General features: G+C 42.8%; 1 protein-coding gene across 5 annotated transcripts in view; it reads left to right on the forward strand.

Annotated features, from left to right (window-relative positions):
* Positions 1–20,172, forward strand: part of RIC8B (RIC8 guanine nucleotide exchange factor B) — a 126,340-nt gene that overhangs the window by 76,452 nt on the left and 29,716 nt on the right. For all 5 annotated transcript variants that reach the window (XR_008626971.1, XM_055118643.1, XM_055118645.1 and 2 more), the window contains exon 8: positions 18,692–18,836. Coding sequence is in view for 4 of the 5 variants with exons in the window: in XM_055118643.1 (XP_054974618.1) it covers positions 18,692–18,836 (145 nt within the window). In the remaining variant the exon portion in view is untranslated. The remainder of the gene's footprint in view (positions 1–18,691; positions 18,837–20,172) is intronic.

A 20,172-nucleotide genomic window follows, 5' to 3' on the forward strand; every position in this document is an offset into this window, starting at 1 on the left:
GTGTTGCACTCAAAATAGTTTCATCATGACCTTTAGATTCTTCTTTTAGGGGGCGGGGGGGGGGGGTCTCCACCCTTTTCTGGGTAGGTTCTGGCATTTCTGCATCTGGGTTGTGCTTCAGTATCTCTATCTTCAAATAGCTTGAATGGGTATGGTCATGTATCTTCATGCCTCTTGGCCGCTTCAGAACTGGACAGTTTCTTTTCCCTTTTTTTTGAAGTAAAGCAGATTTTATTTGGAGGTTTTTAGGAAGCAGAAGTAGGGAAAGTGAGAGAGAGTAACACCCTCAAGAGAGAGCACAGGCTTCTCCAAAGAGGAGCCCAGCATTGTAAGGAAGCATGAAAGTACACATCTCAAGAGGGGACATGCTGTGGGCGCCATGTGTGCTTGGGCGCATGGGCACAAGCAGCACATGGGCTCGACAGCATATGCTCTGGGCAGTTTCTTCTTATTTCCCAAAAGCTTACCAGGTCATTCTCACCCCCCCCCCCGCCCCAAGATTTTACCCCCTTAAATCTTTTAAGAGGTATACAGGTGAAGATAACCATTTTCTGTTACCTTCTCCATGCTAACAAATGAACTTAGACCCTTCCTGTATAAGGGAATGAAAGACATCCTGAAGACAAATGAGATAGACTAGACTACTTTAAAAACCATTAGGTCCTCCAAAGAATTAAAGGATAAGTTTTCCGTAGGAAGTTTGCCATGGGGGGCAGGGATTAAGACCCCAGAGAGAATGAAGGGAGTCAGCTAGGAGGGGGGAAAAGGTATTAAACGGTGGCCAAGTGTCGTGCATGGAACCCTTTCAGTCACAATTCTGGAAGCCACGGTGCCAAAAATGTATTAAAAAGTGTCTATAATGGAGGAAGGCTCCTGGGTGGGAGGGAAACTGGGGACATTGGTGGAGGGAAGTGGACACTGGTGAACTGGTGAGAAGTTTGGTGTTAGAGCATTCATTGTATGCTAAAACCCAATCATGAATAATTTTGTGATTCATGGTGACCAAATAAAAATATATTTTTTAAGAGTTAAAAAAATTTTTTTAAATGGACCCTGGAGGAGAAAGGCTTTTCTCTTGCTTGCTTGCTTGCTTGCTTTTTTTTTTTTTATTGAATCACTGTGAGATACAGTTACAAAGCTTTCATGTTTGAGTTTCAGTCATACAATGATTCACTACCCATCCTTCCACCAGTGCACATTCTCCACCACCATTGTCCCTAGTATACACCCCACCATCCCAACCCTTCCCCCTGCCTCAATGGCTGACAATATCCCCCATACTCTCTCTCTCTCTACTTTTGGGCATTATAGTTTGCAATACAGATACTGAGAGACTATCACATTTGATCCTTTATCTACTTTCAGCACACACCTCCCATCCTGAACTATCCCTCCAACCATCATTGATTCCTTCTCTGTTCCAGCTGCCCTCTCCCCCAGCTCATGAGGCAGGCTACCAACCATGGAGCAAAATTCCTGGCCCTGTCTCCACTATCCTTGGGTGCTGGTCTCATATTATTTTATATTCCACAAATGAGTGCAGTCATCCTATGTGTGTCCCTCTCTTTCTGACTCATTTCACTTAGCATGATACTCTCCATGACCATCCCCTTATAAGCAAATTTCATGACTTCATCTTTCCTAACAGCGGCATAGTATACCATTGCGTAGATGTACCAAAGTTTCTTTAACCAGTTGTCTGTTCTCAGGCACTCGGGTTGTTTCCAGATTCTGGCTATTGTAAACAGTGCTGCAATGAACATAGAGGCCCAGATGTCATTTTCACTGCGCTTTTTTTGCACCCTCAGGATATATTGCCAGAAGTGGTATTGCTGGGTCATATGGAAGCTCAATTTCTAGTTTTTTAAGGAATGCCCATATTGTTTTCCCAAAAGGCTGAACCAGTCGGCATTCCCACCAGAAATGAAAAGAGAGTCCCTTTCTCCCTACATCCTCACCAGCACTGGTTGTTCTTGTTCTTTTTGATGTGTGCCAGTCTCTTTAGTGTGAGATGATATGTCATTGTTGTTTTGATTTGCATCTCCCTGATGGTTAGTGATATAGAGCATGTTTTCATGTGCCTTTTTGGCCATTTGTATTTCTTTTTTGAGGAAGCTTCTGTTCATTTCTTCTCCCCATTTTTTGATGGGGTTGGAGGTTTTTTTCTTGTACAATTCCACTAGTGTCTATATACCCCTTACTGGATGGGTATCGGGTAAATATTCTCTCCCATTCTGTGGACTCTCTCTGTATTTTGGTCACTGTTTTCTTTGAGGTGCAGAAGCTTCTTGGTTTAATGTAGTCCCATTTCTTTATGTTTGTTTCCACTTGCTTTGTCAGTGGTTCTCATCCTTAAAGATGCTCTTAGCTTCAATGTTATGGAGGGAATTTCAGCCTACATTTTCCTCCATGTACCTTATGGATTCATGTCTGATATTGAGGTTCATGTCTGATATTGAGGTCTTTACTCCACTTTGATCTGACTTTTGTGGGAAAGGCTTTTTCTGACCCAAGAAGGGCAGAGTGTTTCAGGAAACAAGAAAATAATAGCCAGTGTAAATTTTTGTTCTTTTCTTTTGCATGCTGATAAAAAGAATTAGTTTCTGTTTTTATTAGCCACCTTATTCAAAGTTAACAGACATATAACTTCGCTTTTACTGTTGGGTTTACTGAGAGAGAAGTTTCAATTCCTCAGCAGGTTTACAGCAATAGTTTGATTCGATGTCTGTCCTTCTGGACACTGGATGACATTGATGGAGCTTGTTTTATCATGGAGAGATGAACCCAGTGAGAAATTCCTTTCAGTTTTACATCAGTGGCAGCGGTCCCTTCTGTTTAGATAGTAGTTGATCAAAGGGATCCAGTTTTCCATTTTTTTAGGAAGACCCAGCTGGGACTCCAACATCTCCCCAAATCCTGCCATCCCAAAGGATCTTCAGTTGCTTTCTAGTTTGAGGTACCTTGAATGTGAGAATAACTTCCTGTTAACCTTTGGACCAAGAGGGAACCTCAGGAGTAAATAATGCCCTAAATATTTAGCTTTTGTTTTGTTTGTGGCCCGCACTGAGTCTACTCCTGTCTCTGTGTTCAGGAATCATTCCTAGCCGACTCAAGGGATCACGTGGGGTGTTGGGGCTTGAACCCAGCTTGGCCACGTGCCAGGTAAGCGCCCTCCCCTGTGCTAGCACTCCAGCCAAGAGTAGAGCCCAGGCAGTGGTCACAGGTCTGCATGTTCCATGTTTCCCACAGCAGGAACATTTCCAGTTCTTCTTTGAGCTTGCCTCTAGGGTCTCCCTGAGATTGACAGGGTACTAGTAAACCTTACATGCAGCTGACCTGAATTTGATCCCCAGCACCTTATATGGTCCCCCTGACCACAACCAGGAATGATCCCCGAGTTTAGAGCCAGAAGTATAAACCCTGAGCAAAGCCGGGTGTGGCCCAAAAAATTAAAATTAAGGGGCTAGAGCAATAGCACAATGGGTGGGGTGTTTGCCTTGCACATGGATGACCCGGGTTTGATTCCCAGCATCCCATAAGGTCCCCTGAGCACCGCCAGGAGTTAATTCCTGAGTGCATGAGCCAGGAGTAACCCCTGTGCATCGCCGGGTGTAACCCAAAAAGCCAAAAAAAAAAAAAATTAAAATTAAAAAATTCTAAAGCTGTCAAGGAGCAAAGCAAATGTTTCTCACTTAACTCACCATAAGATGCAATTTACCCATTTGCTGTGTGGGTCAGAAGTCAATAGTTGTTAAAATCTGAAGTAGAGGTAGAGCATACAGTTTTAAACAGTATTGTATTTAATTCATTATTTAATTCATTTAATCCATGTTGAAAACCTTGATTTCCTGTAGTTTTTTGGTGTCCATTTTTCTAAGCGTACTATAACTTTGTCCTTTGTTTTATGGTGAGTCTGGAGCATCTAAGACCATTTTTTCATAGACGTCTCCAAACCAAAGTATTTAAAGAATTTTGCAGATACAATTTAAAGAATTCCTTATACAGTCCAGTTTGACCATACAGTTTCTTTCCCTAAAACACATTCTTCAAACCTTTTACACATTTCTTTATATTCTTTATGTCCTGTAACTGTTCAAGACAAAACTGGTTTCACTTTAAGACAATTTTTTTCCGTAATATGATACCTCCTCTATTATCTTTCATATTTATAATACCTATCCAGGGGCTAGAGAGAGAATACTGCAGGTAGGTTGCTTGCCATGCACGCAGTCAACCTGGGTTCCATCTGGCATCCCAGAGGGCACCGCCTGGAGTCATTTCTGAGTGCAGAGCCAGGAGTTACTTCTGAGCATAACTGGGTGTGGCCCCCCAAGAAAAAATTTTCAATTAAAAAAAAATCCATACTCTTTATAATCACAGTTTGTTGATTTGACTCCCTTTCTTACTAAACTTAGTACAACTTGATTTCCTTTGATTTGGAAATTAGTTGCTAATGATTTTTTTTATCATGACAAAGGTGTACCCTGCAGTACTTGTTAGTCTTTTCTTCAGAGCCTTCAGAACACTAGACAATAGAACAGTTCTATAAAATTGCACTCACAATCAAAGATCTTATGGCATACAATACGTACAATACATTTGACAAGAAATTTTGCTCCATGCTGTGGAATTAACTGGAACATACTTATTTTTAGGAGTTTCATTCTTAGAATTCTGGTTTCTAGGAAAACGCAGGTATTAAGGGGTTTAAAATATACATAGATTACATGAAATAAGCAAAGATTTCACACTTGAAGATATAATTTTCCTGTCTGAAATCCATACAAGGTTAGAGACCTGGAGACAAAATTGGCATAAAATGGTTATTTAATAACATGTATTTCCACATACTAGGCCGACTAAGAGCGTACTCTATTTTTTTTTTTTCTCCTTAGTCTGTTTTAGCAGCTTCATTATAGGCAAATTCCTTGAACTGAATGTTTCTTCCAGGAAGGGGTGAGAACCAGAGAGAGCTAAGTGTAGCTGTCCAGGTGTGCCTGCAGCCTGAGGTCTTTGTGTCTTTGGTCTCTTTCCTGAGCACCCTTCAGAGAAGTATTTCAAACTGAGAACCGAGCCCTTGCTTCCCTCCTTTTGCATCTTTAGTAGCAGCAGCCTAGGAAGTGACAGAAAAACTAAGGAGTGGGGTGTTTCAGACAGTCTCATTCTCAGGTTGGTTTTTAGTTCTTCTCCCAACAGACTCACTGGTCCTTGTGGCTAACTGTAGGATAACATAGCCTCAGGTAGTTTAGGTTTATTGGGTTACTCCCATTACAGTGCTCCTATTCCTCTTTGTTTATTTGTAGCTTCTTTCTTAGTGTTCTGTTGACTTGTAAATAATGTTTTTCTCTTCTCCTTGAGCCTTTGCATAGTTTATTCAGAGCAAGTTCTTTTTGTATGGACACAGGAAGACTTAGCAAATGTTATGCTTTTGTAACCTGGGAGTCATTTGACTCTACATGATATTTTCCTCCAGGGCATCTGTTCTCTTGACCTAAGCCTCAGCTGCCCTTACTTCCTAGCATCCCCAGAGCAGGGTCCCCGACGTGGGACGAGAAGGACCCAGGGCAAGCGGTGAGTTGTGTGCTACCCTGGCATCGAGATGGGCCTGGTCAAAGTGCCTAATGCTTAACTATAAGTTAAGAGCTTGATTATGGACAAATGTTGTCATGATCCAGTGATAACTAGATTCGGACCCTGCTAGGGTGAGGAGTGATTAATCTGGCCTGAGTGCTGTGGTCTGAGCCTGTGGCAAGATGTTGCCAGGAGAGCTGCCTTGCAAACCTCAATGTATCTCTTCCTATGTCCATACAAAAACAACTAGTATTAAGATGTTAAGTGTTTGGACTAAGGAAAAGGGAAAAAACCTTAAGAGTGAGGAAGGGTTTTGGAATGCTCTGCCCTCAGGAAGGGCTTTCTTATGTTGATTTTGCTACTTGGCTGGGTGTAGCCTAGAAGGCAAGGTGGGAGAGAGAAGGAGGAGGAGACAGAGAAGCCAGAAAGAGGCGAAAGAGGCGGCAGTTGATCCAGAGAGAGGATGGAGCTGGGAGTGCGGGAGATGAGAAAGATGGAAGATTGAATAAACGGTAACTAATCAGCAACTAGCTTGGTCCCCGTTCTCCCTTCGCCTTTCCTTGACCACCGGCCGTCCCGATCCAGTCCACACACTGCGGTTCCAGAGCACCGAACGCGGGTGGTGAGACAGAGCCGCCCGGAGAGCCCGCGAGTGTACTCGCCCCTCGGCGAGCTTTAGTTTTTTACAGCTAACGTCCCAGAGATGATAACAGTGACCTTAAAAGATCGCAGGAGAGGACAACAATCCCATGCCCTGCTCAGAAGATCCCCGAGTTGCAGGAGGGGACACTACCCCGTGCCCTGGCACAGAAAACCTCAGAAGTTTCATGAGAATCATTGAATTGGACCTCTCCATCAGTGATCTCTACCCTCAACGCCAGGTCCCTGGTGGAGAAATGTGCTTCGGGCATGCCCATAGCAGGTTGCCTAGCCAAGGGTCTCGAGCTCGTTCCTTCCTGGTGTGGTTCACTGCCCCAAAACTTGCATGAGAGTCAATTCCAGTGGACATCTCCATCACTGACCTCTGAACTCCGTCCATCCAAGGCTGTCCTGGGAGTGCAACCCAGCTCCTTCCAGCACAGCCACTCTGCACACCTGACCTAGATCCTGTAGCTGTGGTTTCACAAAACCCTGTCACTGATTCTTGCTAGAGGTGACTGCTCCGCCTTGCTGTCTGATGGTCTGCATCCCTTTTCACTAGATGCTGCTGCCTGCACTTCTCTCTGTTCACTGGTTCTGCTACCTCCATTTATATTCTATGTAGGACTGTGCCTCTGTTCTGGCTTCAGTAGCATACCTAAAGGTCTGTAGCTACTGAATTGGAGGGGGAAAGTAAGGGAAAGTACGTGGCATACTGGTCTGGTGGCGAAATTTCCCATAAAGACTGCAAAGGACATTTTCCCAGGGAGCATACCTACACCACAGGCTTTCATGGGGTTATCTTTCCTTCTGTTGAAGCCGGTGGCTATGTAAATTGAGGAGTGAGGGAGGTAGCCTCAAGAAAAAGTGCTTTCACCTCTCTGCTCATCCCATCTCTGCCACCTGGGGAATGCCTGGTATGGGTCGAGATTGTTAAAGTCTGCTCCAAGCAGTCACCCAGTGTGGACACTTCTCCCCCACCAGCCCGTGAGGCAGCTGTCAAGCTCTCTGGGGTCGGGGATTAGCAGAGATACTATTCAAGAGATAACATGGACTTGAAAAATCAAGCGTTTTTTTTTTTTTATTTGGCCTTGACAGTTCTTTTTATTTTTATTTTGGGATGCCTGGCATCAGACTTTGAGTGAAGCATGGGCTCTACGCTTGACAGTTCTGTAAATATTCACCTACTTTTCCAATTAGATGATAAATTTAGTTCAAGAGCTCTCCTGGATACATAATCCGTTAATGTATTTACATTTTGATGGGGGCTGGAATGATAGTACAGCATATAAGGCACTTGCCTTCTACGTGACTGACCTGAGTTTGGTCCCCAGCACCCCATACAGTCCCCCGAGCCTGCCAGAAGTGACTCCTTTGTGCAGAGCCAAGAGTGAGCCCTGAGCACTGCAGGGTGTGACCCCCAAACAGTTTATAAGTCATCATATTTGGAGTTTGGGTTGAGTTGGAGGCAGACTACGTCAGGATGAAATAAATTTCAACTTTATCAGAGTGACTCAACTTTGTTCTTAAGGATGTTCAAAGTGAAATTTGAAAGTAAGATTCCATGATGAAGACTTAAAGGTTATACCACTTAGAGGATATACAGCAAACATTCTCAAATTGGGTTAGAAACACAATGACTAAATCAAGAAGGAAAATTGAAATGGGGTGAGGTAGGAGGGGCAATTTTTAATGAGAAGGCTTGGCACAGAAAGAGCCACCAAAATGTCTTAAGTGTCCATTTAAATGCCAGATTAAACTGCATCTCCCTTAGTAATAACTGTAGATTAGCTGGTTCTCATGTTTCCAACCTGTTTTATTGAGCCTTGGGAAAACAGTGCCCATTTCCTTGCTGTGCCCACTGCATGCATTCTACTGGGGACCATACGATAAATTGTACATGACCATAGAAACTAAACTAATTTGTAAAATAGCCTTCTCCCTGTGCAGGTTCCCCTCCCCCCCCCTTTTTTTTTGAAACACACTAATTTAACTCCAGCTGTATCATCATCCCATTCAAAATTTTAGAATTCCTGGAGTGACATTTCATATTCTAAACTATTGCTTCTGGTGGCAAGAAGAATGTCGCGTTTTTAGGGGTGGTTCGCTTGGGGGGTCAGTTTGGCAACTGGGAGTAAGGGTAGAGGAGCAAAGGGTAGAAGGTGGATCTGGAGATTTCCCGCACTGGTTCCTGGATGAATTTCGGCAGGCTGGGTGCTAAGAGAAGAAAAATCTCCCTCTTGGAGCACCTGGCAAGCTACCAGCTACGGGAGTTTCCTGCCTGCATGGGAGAGCCTGGCAAGCTCCCTGTGGCGTATTCATATGCCAAAACCAGTAACAATGATGGGTCTCATTCCCCTGACCCTGAAAGAGCCTCCAATGCGGCTCCATTGGGAAGGACGAGTAAAGAGAGGCTTCTAAAATCTTGGGGCTAGGACGAATGGAGACGTTACTGAGACCGCTCGAGAAAATCACTGATCAATGGGATGGTGATGATGATGATGATGACGATGATGATGATGATGAAGAAGAATTACCAGGATGTTCAAGGCATTGTGGTTCGGGGCTGGGTTGCAAAGATAAAAAAAAAATCAGACTTGAATCCCCTTAGCATATAAGGTCAACCCTTAAACTTCCTTGTCTTATTTGTGTTCCATCTCACTGGAATGATGTCTCTCTCATTCAGAAATAATAGCCTTTCCTCTTGATCTTTTCTCCTTCTCAGAGGCTGCCCTCTGGCAGTTGTTGCCCTCCACTCTTGTTTTCTCAACTTGACCTGTTTTTCTCCACCTGTAGATCTTCATGTAGCTGTCTCTGACATCTTGAAAGATGAATGTCTTTATTTTTTGCATTCTTATTACCACGCAAGCGTCCGACTACTTCAGTCAGGCTTTTTGTTGGTGGCCCTGCTACCATTTAAGCAGTACACTGCTGATGCTCTCAGTAAGGCCACAAGTCGACTCATTTTTAATGGGTCTTTTTTCGGTCTTAATCAGCCTGTATATCCCTAACTGTACCAGTTCTTTGTTTCTGTGCCACCACACACTTGGGAGTGTTTCCATTGAACCGGTTTTATCTTTGCAGTTACATCGCTAACCCTATCTTTTTCCAAGTGAAACTGAAGGTGTTCACGAAAATTCCTCCCCTTTCTTATTCCACCTTGCTCCCTGAATACTCTCATCTTCTCCTTTGGCTTCTGCAGCTGCCGTTTTACTGGAGATTTCCAAATCTACACAGCTGTAAAAAGTTATTAAAATAATCGTGTCTCAGTTTCTGGTCATCTTACTCAGTCTGTCTTCAACATGACTAACAGAGGAATGTCTTAAAATATAAACATGATCTTGTCATTTCCCTTTGTAAAACTTTCAATGTAGTACATTCTAAATCTAAACCCTTATAACACTTTCTGTTAAATCATACTACACTCTTTATTCTTGTGTGATTATATTGCACTGTTTTTTGGCATATCTGCGTGGCTTAGCAAATTCTGTTCCTTTCGTAGGATGTGCCTTTCCCCATATCAACATCAGTAAATTGTTTTTGAAAAGCAACTTAAATTTTATCTTTATACAGATTTCTCTGATTATACTAGGTAGTATACTAGTCATTATCTTCCTTGCGCTTTTTTAAATCTCTTTTTATGCTTTTGATATCAGCTCTGTTGTAACTGTTTATTAAACAATTTGCATTCATTTTATTGAGTTTATTTAGATCAGAGATCACGTCATCTTTGGATCCTAGTATTCAGCAAAGTCTCTTATAAATAGTAGGGAACCCATAAATGTTTTGTGGTTTTGTTTTATTTATGGTGCCAGGCATAGACCCCAAGGCCTCACACATGCAAGATAATTCCTCTACATGTCTGTGCTGCATATCTGGCCTGGTGCACCACATATGTTAACAAAAGAGCAGATATTTGTGCTCTCTATTAATTCATTTGTGAATATACTGACTTAGTATTCCTCTGTATAAAGGAATAATTTCAGTAAACTCTGAAAAATTCTGTAAGAAAGAAATATACACTGACAAAAGAGGGAAAGAATGATTGATGTGGAGAAGGTCAAAGAATTTCTTCAGATACATTATATTGATAAGAACAGATACTGCACTTGATCTTAGCCAAAAGATCTGAAGCGATAGCACAGCGGGTAGGGCATTTGCCTTGCATGCGGCCGTCCTGGGTTTGATTCCTCTGTCCCTCTCGGAGAGCCCAGCAAGCTACCGAGAGTATCCCGCACACACGGCAGAGCCTGGCAAGCTCCCCATGGTGTATTCGATATGCCAAAAACAGTAATAATAAGTCTCACAATGGAGACGTTACTGGTGCCTGCTCAAGCAAATCGATGAACAATGGGACTACAGTGCTACATTATATTGAGGAAACATAGAGCAGGGAAAAAAAGAATTTGTTCAAAGAAGGGAACATAAAGATGGGGAAATGCTTTGGTATAGACAGAAGAGGTGTGTGGCGTGTTCAAGGTGTGTGGAATCAATAATGCTCAGGATAGTAAGAGATGACCTTGGAAAAGAAGGCTGAGACCACAAACTAAAGAACCCTTCAGGCCCTGTTACTGAACTTGATCTTTGTCATGGGAGAAAGGATTATAACTACATAAATTCTCCTTGGACTAGAGCTATAGCACAGCAGGTAGGGCATTTGCCTTGTACGCGACCGGCCCGGGTTTGATTCCTCCATCCCTCTCGGAGAGCCCAGCAAGCTACCGAGAGTATCCCACCCACATGGCAGAGCCTGGCAAGCTAGCTTACCCGTGGTGTATTCAGTATGCCAAAAACAATAACAAGTCTCACAGTGGAGACGTTACTGGTTTCCACTTGAGCAAATCGATGAACAGCTGGACAACAGTGCTACAGTGCAAATCCTCCTTGTGACAAAGAGCAGTCCCCTCTGGGTAGAATCTGGCTCTGCCATTTTTTCTCCTTCATAAGGGATCAAAACTTCTTTCCTATTTCATTGTAGGGGTAGTAAATCCCATACATGTGGAAGCAGAAATACCTGCATAGTTCTGTCTGTGCCACGGGGTGCTGGCCTCAGGCCATAGTGCCCTATAGGACCTTGAGAAAACAATGATGAAATCTTTCCTGCCACTTAATTTGTTTTATTACTGCAGCAGTGTGACATAACTGCATGATACATATGACAGAGAACAGATAAGAGTGTTTGGTGGAAGGAGGCGGGGGAGTTAGAATCATCCAGAAAGTCTTTTCTTTGCCTAGAAACCTATTTTAATTTCAATGTTCTTGATTTCCTCTTTACTGTTTTCCAATATCAAATAAAATATGATGTACTTAAAGATAGACTAAAAGGTGCCTATGGCAAAGGGAAAATGGACCAGGAATATCATTCAGTGGTAGGGCATTTACATCTTCATGTGTGAGGCCCTAGATTCAGTCCCTAGTATCTGTCTATCTATCTATCTATCTATCTATCTATCTATCTATCTATCTATCTATCTCTATCTCTCTCTCTCTCACAGACACACACATACACAGACACACATACACAAGCTCTCCAAACACTCCATATATTTAAAAATGTTTGTTTCACCAAGAGAAAAAACCCTTCTCACTGTGAGAATTTTGTATTGTGTTTTCTCCCCTAGCCCTCAGTGAGTATTTTATCTTGCTAACAAAGGCAGGCTGGCAAGGGGGTGGGGGAGTAGGAGAGGAATCTGGGGACACCAGTGGAAAGAAGTTGACATTCGTGGCAGGGTTGTTGATGGGACATTGTATGTCAAAAACCCAAGTATGAATAACTTTGTAATTCATGGTGCTTTAATGAAATAAAATTTTGGGAGAAGAAAAATTAACTTACAAAAGTACTGGCTATATTATGTATATGAAATATAGCCAGTACTCTTGAAGGCCTGGTGTTTTAAAAATTATCACCAAACTGTGATAGTTGGCATATAATGTTCCAGTAAATATGTAGTTATTGTTATTTTCGTAAAAGTCTTAGAAGGTTTATGCTATTAACAAGCTTCAACATGATTCTGTTGCTTAAGAAAGCATGTTGGTGCTTTCATGTCTAATGCTGGGATGTGTGTAGGGGCTCTCTCCACCCCTGGAGAAGCCCGTCTTCTCTCTTGAGTGCATTACTCTCTCTCTATCTCTCCCCATCCCCCTCCACACCTTAAAAATCCTCCAAATAAAATCTATTCGCTGTCTGTGGAAGGGAGGGAGGGAGGGAGGGAGGAAGGGAGGGAGGGAGGGAGGGAGGGAGGGTGGCCTGCCTCCCAGCTGCCCCTCCACCCAGAAGATCCCTCCTGGGCAGCCTCACCCGCTCACCCTAGCGACTTTGTAGCCCCCATCTTCTAAAGTGAGCCCCTCCCAGAACCAGTCATCAGCCCCGGCTCGATCCAGGGTCCTCTGAAATTGTCCCATCTTGATCATATCAGCTCTGCCTTCTCAGAGCCCTCAACCTGCTTTTTTTTTTTTTTTTGCTTCTTTTAAAAAAATATTTGTTATTTATTTATTGCTTTTTTGGGTTACACCCAGCGATGCTCAGAGGTTACCCCTGGCTCTGCACTCAGAAATTACTCCTGGCGGTGCTGGGGGGACCACACGGGATGCCGGAGATTGAACCCAGGTCAGCCGCGTGCAAGGCAAACGCTCTACCCGCTGTACTATCTCTCCGGCCCGCTATTGCTTTTTTAAAATTTTTACTTTTTATTCCTTTGGGTGGGGAGGGTCGGGGCGACACCCAGCGTTACTCCGGTCTTTCTCCTGGCACTGCGCTCAGGGATCACTCCTAGCGGGACTTAGGGGAGCATGTGAGGTATCGGTGATCGAACTCCCATAGTTCGACTGCAAAGCAAGCGCCTGCCCTATTCGCTGTACTATCTCTGACTCCAACCTCAGTTTCTTCTTTTTTGGGGGGGTTGGGGGCGGGTTGTTTTGTTTTCTTCTCTTTGGGGGCCACACCCTGCAATGCTCATGGGTTTCTCCTGGCTCTGCACTCAGGCGGTACTTGGGGTCCGGTATACGAGATGCCTGGCATCTAACCTGGGTCTGCCACGTGAGAGGCAAGCGCTCTGCCCGCTGTCTCTGTCCCCGACCCCAACCTCAATTCTTGTCCTCCTCATTAGGCTTTGCCTTCATCTCTATCACCCCTACCCAACGTACATTGCTAACACGGATTCTTTCTTTGAGCTCTACGAATTAGAGTTAGCAAATAGCTGCCTTCTAAGCCTTCTGCTTAGCTCTCAAATTCTGTTAAATTCTACTCCTCTCCAACTCCAGAAGTCTGCTCTAGTTCCAAGACTTTTTATTTCTTTGTGTGTGTGTGGAGGGGGTTGGGGGGAGAAAAAAGAAAGAAAGAAAGCATGTTGGACTGGAGTGATAGCACAGCGGGTAGGGCGTTTACCTTGCACGCGGCTGACCCAGGTTTGATTCCTCCGTCTCTCAGAGAGCCCAGCAAGCTACTGAGAGTAACCACCCTCACGGCAGAGCCTGGCAAGCTCCCTGTGGCATATTCAACATGCCAAAAACAGTAACAACAAGTCTCACAATGGAGACGTTACTGGTGCCTGCTCGAGCTACAGGATGACAGTGACAGTGATACAGTGATACTTCTTTTCGATCTATTTTGGCTTTTCATAAATTTGCATTTTTTTTCCTTTCCACGTTCAAGGGCCTCCTTTGGTGCAGTACTTGGAAGGAGCAGATGGCACTGGGAATCGAACCCCGGCCTCACATGCAAAGCATGTGCTTCAGCCCTTTGACCTATTTCTCTAGCCCCCAAATTCCACATTTTCCCCCTTTAAAAAAATTTTATTATAATTAAAGTAACATGGTTATCTTTTATAATTTTGTGTTTATTCCATATTCTGTAGTCTCAGGACTTATTCCTAGCTCTGCATTAGGAATCACTCCTGGCAGTGCTCAAGGGACCATATGGGTTGTTGGGGATTGAACTCAGGTGGGGCACATGTTGAGCAAGCAAGCACCTTACCCACCATACTATCTCTCTGGCCTCAGCTTTTATGATTTTAGTGTACCAAGTTTACTACATCTTTAGTACCACCAAAATGCCTAAAACCCTCTATCACTGTTCTTTTTTTTTTTGTCCTTTTTATTTTTTTTAAAAATTTTTTTAATTGAATCACCATGTGGAAAGTTACAAAGCTTTCAGGCTTAAGTCTCATTTACACAATGCTCAAACACCCATCCCTTCACCAGTGCACATATTCCACCACCAAGAACCACAGTAAACCGCCCCCCCTCCTGTGTATCACTGTTCTTAATGTCATTTCCTGTCTGCCTTTAATTTATACTAGAAAGATAAAGTAATCAAGACAGGTACTGAACTAAAGACTGACCCTCATACTGCTACAATAGAATTGAGAGCCCAGAGGTAAACCCTCAGATTTGTGGCTAGTTAATCGGTGTCAAACCAACTGGGTACATAAAGTAGAGCAAGGCAGATCTCCTTAATAAATTATGTTGGGGGTACTGGAGAGATAGTGTGGTAAGTAGGGCACTTGTCTTACTTACAACCAACCTAGACTCAATCCCTATAACCACATATGGTCCCCCAAGTCTTGCATGAAGTGATTCCTGAGAGCTAGGATTAAACCCTGAGCAAGGCCAGGTGTGGCCCCCGAACAAACAAACAAATCTGTTGGGGAAACCGAATAGCCACATGCAAAACCAAACCAAACTTGGAACTGGATCTGTATCCCACACCATACACAAATTAATCACGCATAGATTAAAACCACAGGATTAGATCAGAATCTATAAAATACTCTGAGGAAATATGTTTTAGGTCGAACTCTCCAAGATGGAGACCTTAGAGATGCCTTCAGTATTTTGACTCCACTGGCAGAGAAAACGGAAACAGAATAAGGAAACCTATATATCAAACTAAAACATTTCTACATGGCATAAGAAATTCCAGCTTTTACTGGGATGTTAAGGTTTTACTGTCCACTCTCGGTGACGTAGCCGCCCGTGCACGCTGCTCTGGTCCTGTTTTATGGACTGGTTGTAATTTGTCTCTCCAGGAAGCCAATCTTCCGACAAGGTCAGTGGGACCTGTTATTTCTGCCCAGTGACGCAATAGCTGAGGCCCAGGAGACATCTGTGGTGATTGGGTGACCCTGCTCTGACTCAGGCGGCTACTCCTGGGCTTCTGGCCTTGGCAGTGGCCACACACCTCCAGAGTTGCCAAACCCTTATGAATTTGGTTCAGGTCCACATTGGATTTAAATGATTGTGTTGCAGCTGTCACACGAGTCTGAGAATAAACTCGGTTGAGCTGGGAAAAGAAAATAAAACCTCCATCTTAAAGAAAAGGATGGCACTCTACTGACCAGGAGAAAATATTTGCATACCATACATTAGATAAGGACTAATGTCCAAGATATGTCAATCACGCATAACTCCCAACAACAACAGAACCAATAAACCCGTCAAAAATTGGGGATGAGCAGACTCTTCCCCAAAAAAGACATTCTTTTTTTTTTTTTTTTTTTCCTTTTTGGGTCACACCTGGCGATGCACAGAGGTTACTCCTGGCTCTGCACTCAGGAATTACCCCTGGCCGTGCTCAGGGGACCATATGGGATGCTGGGATTCGAACCCGGGTCGGCCGCATGCAAGGCAAACGCCCTACCCGCTGTGCTATCGCTCCAGCCCCAAAAAGACATTCTTAAAGTATTTTAGTCTTTAGCCAATCTAAGGCATTATTTACATTTTTTGTGTTTTCATTGTTACTATTTTGTACTTAAGTAGATTTATTTAAACCTTTTATTTACATTTGGGGTGTAATAACTTCAGTCAATATCTTTCTAAAACCTATAAATAAATATTCTTGTTTTTAAAAATGAATCTTATAAACACAGCGAGAGCATCAGTGTCATGTGGGTCAGTATGGTCCATCTACCTCAGTGACTTTGTCTCAACATTTTGTAAATTCATATCTGACCTCTGTGAATATTAAGAATACACTGAGTATTCACTTTCCCTAACCACCCATTAAAAATTACATGGTTTGGGGGATAGAGAAAGTTCAAGGCAAGTCTTGCATGTGATTGACCCCAGTTTCATCCCTGTCACCTCACAGAGCCAGGAATATCCCCCAAGCACCACCAGGTATAGTCCACTCCCAGAATGATTCAGCAATTTAGACTTGGGATATGGCTCAAATAACTGGGGTTCAGGGACCAAGCCCCAGGTTTGATCCCTGGCACCTAAGCATCCCCCAAACATGGCTAAGTGTGACCCCACAAACTAATAACATTAAAAAGAAGCCAGTAATTTGGAGCCAGGGAGAGAACTCAAAATAGTAGAACACATGCATAGCATGTGCATGACCCTGGGTTCAATCCCCTGGCACCAGAAGCTCTCTCCTGGTGGACCCTGAGGATTGCCAGTGGTGTGGCCTGAGCCTCTGAGCATCCCTGAGAAAGGCCCCTATTTTAAATAGTAATTTACTTAATCTATTCTCAAGGTGGAGAAGGAATGATGGTAAAAGGGAGCATATCCGATCTGTTCTGAGGACTTTCAAATTGTACCACTGATTTTTCAAGTTCTAATGTGATTTTACCCAGCCCTCACTAAGAATTACCTGCCAAAGAGACCAAAGTTGCCTTACCAAAAGTCTTGAAGGTAGAAAATGTTTTAAAGTAACTATTCTACACTTTACTTAACATGTTGATGTTGGTGTGTACCACTGGTGCCTCTCAGAATAGCTTAATTAACATAAAGTACAGCGCTGAGTCTACATCTTAATCTGCTTATACTAGTCTATGTTTTCTTTTGCATAGATTTCACCATTTTGCTATATTCTATGAAAGCAAATCTTTTTTTATTTCTCCTAAACCCACCTGTTTTCTATGTTGTGAGAACTCCTCACTCCAAGTATTTGAAAATGTATTAGTCAGTTCTGTCCTGAAATCGTCATCCTAGCCGTACCCTTCATGACTTCCAACTCTGATCATATATACCCCCTTTTCTTACCCCTGCTTCTATATCCACTGCCTTTATCAAGCCTATTAAGTCATTTTCATTGCACTAATCTGAATCATTTCCAGCATTTATCTTTTTTGAGCAAGTGATCTAAATTATGGTAGTTACCTACAGCTGTCTCTAGGATAATCGTTTACAAAAACTCTTAAGTAAAACTTGCTTGTTTTTATCTTTTGATTGAACAATGTGCCATTCACTTTGAAATTTTACCAAGAAATAAAAGTTAAACCCTAATTAAAGTCGTTTAGTATAATCCTAAAGGTCCAGTGCTCCTTTGCTTCTACTAGATCTGTTACCTTACACTGTTGGCAGGGTAACAGCTACATAGGACATGCATATCATTGGGCATGTTGTGGTTAAAATAGACTGAAAGCAGGCTGGAGTAGTAGTTCAGCAGGTAGGCAATTTGCTCTGTACTCAGCCAACTGGGTATGATTCCTAACACCCCATACGGTCCCCTGAGCACAGAGCCAGAGCCAGGAGTAAGCCTTGAGCACCACTGGCTGTGACCCCAAAATAAAACTATATATATATATATATATATATGTATATATGTATTTATATGTATGTATGTATATGTATATATACATATGTATATGTTATAAATAATCGTACTGAAACAGTTCTAAAAATGATTATTTTGCCTGTGCTGCCAGGGGGAAAGAATAAATACCAGACTTCTTTTTTTTTTTTTTTTTTTTTTACTTTTTTGGGTCACACCCAGTGACAATACTCAGGGATTACTCATGGTTCTGCACTCAGGAATTACTCCTGGTGGTGCTTAGGGGACCATATGAAATGCTGGGGATCGAAACCAGGTCAGCTGCGTGCAAATATCTATATTTGCCATACTATCTCTCAGGCCCAATACCAGATATTTTTTAAGTTCTTGCATGCATGAACCTATGGGGTTGCTGCAGTTCTACATCTTAGCAAATTGTGTACGGGGTGGCAGAATAATGTACTCAAAGTCAGCCGTGGCAGAACTGTTACTGAGATCCAGCCAGGCTAACTCGGGCCGACCTTCTCCATGATTTCATATGCTCACGTGTATTTAGGAACTCATTTTTTCCAGGATAGTTGTAACTTTCTTATCTATAATATTCTTTTTAATTTTTAGCCTTTTTCCCTCCAGTTCTTTAATTTCCATTTCTAGGCAGCATTTCTCTAAACTAGATAAAGGAATAAACACTTTCACCTACCGGTGGCCCAGTGAAGGCTCAACTCCTGCCACGTGACTTGTTTAGAATAACTCAGAATTGAAAGGACTTTTGAGAAAAATAAAAGTTTTGTTTTGTTTTTTTGTCCTCAGAAGATAGAGAATTTGTAGGTAGCTCAGTAGAACCACTATGACATTCTGAAAACCTCTCTGTTTTACCACCTACTGCCATGACATATTTCTCCAGCCTCCCTTTGTTGGTGAGCGGTTGGTCAGCGATGCTAGTGAGCACTCCACGATTCCTGTCTAAAGCCCTCTTCTGTTTTGCAGTGGATAGCCTGCTGAAGTACACTGGCTATGGGAACGCTGCGGGACTGCTGGCGGCCAGGGGCCTCTTGGCTGGAGGAAGAGGAGATAATTGGTACTCAGAGGACGAGGACACAGACACTGAAGAATACAAAAATGCAAAACCAAAGTATAGTATCAAGTTTCTTTTCCTCTTACTATGCCTGTACCTTTGAGTTGGTTATTTGCCTTTCACTTCCTTTATTTCTTCATTTTTCAAGTGTTTCTTTTCTTTTGTGGATTTGGAAGCTTTCTGTTTAATAGTGTGGGTTTTTTTTTGAGATTGGTTCATAGTTACTGCCTTAGAGAGTGACTGCAAATGATTGAGGATGAAGAATATTGCTGGAAATGTTCAGCTCCATGCTCCTCCCAGTTCTTATGAGAGATGATGTCTTATCTACTGCCATAGTCTCTAAAATTATTATTGCTTACCTTTTGCTTTCCTTTTCATAGGTTGGTATTTTATAAGGTATGACCAAGATCAAGTATTTAAATTGACTATTTGATGCTTCCATTTTTCTCAGTAATCTGAATATAGATTCCATACATTCTGATCTTACCTCTTTTATGTAGTCTTTTTCGAGGCATTAAAATAAAACAGCAGGGGCCAGAATGTAGCTCAAATGACTGGGGTGCATGCTTGCCATGCACAGGGCTCCAAGTTCGACTCCCCAGTACTACGTGGCCTCTTAAGCGCTGGCAGGTGTAGCCCTGGTGACTCGCAGAACCCCTGGGAGGCCCCGTCCGAAACAGACAGGTAAAATAAAGTTAAGCAACAAGGCACATTACTTGAAAAATGAACAAAGTCTGATTTCACAGTGTTTTAGGTGATCTTTTTTTTTTTAACAGTTGTAGTGGTGTGCTGAGTAGACAAACCGGAGACTTTTCTTGAAGTCTTCCTGGAATGGGTGCTTACAAACCAAAGGCACTAATTCTTGTACTCAAGTCAAACCACTTCACTTTCCTTCTACCCTCACTCATCCTTTCCACCCCACTGAGTCCTATCCCAGGTAAATGTTCTAGTTTCCATTCATTCAGAGTACTTGAGCTCAGTTTTCTGGCTTCTCTTACTGATTGTTGAAAGGGTTTGCCCTTCTCTCTGGCATTATTGGTGACGCTGCCATACTGTGTCTTTTACTGGTGGTGTTCTAGAGCAGTGCTTCTCGACACAGCTGTGTTTACCTTCCAACCTTCCTGTGGCCCCCCTGCCTTGCTGCTTGACTCCCTAATCTCACCGTATATTTATAGTTTTCTCATACTATGCCCCCTCCCCACCATGGAATATCTTGGGAGTCTACTGGGGGCTGTTCAGCCCTTGGTTAAAAACACTGATCTAGAGTTTGCTAGGTCATGTAGTGGATTGTGTAGAAGTTGAACAAAGGTAGAAAACCATCCTCCACAAAATGAACTCCCCCTTTTACATATATTTTGTGACCTAATATAAGTTCAGGGATGACTAGAGATAC

The sequence above is a fragment of the Sorex araneus genome, chromosome 10 (assembly GCF_027595985.1).
Source record: "Sorex araneus isolate mSorAra2 chromosome 10, mSorAra2.pri, whole genome shotgun sequence".
NCBI classification, from domain to species: Eukaryota; Metazoa; Chordata; class Mammalia; order Eulipotyphla; family Soricidae; genus Sorex; species Sorex araneus.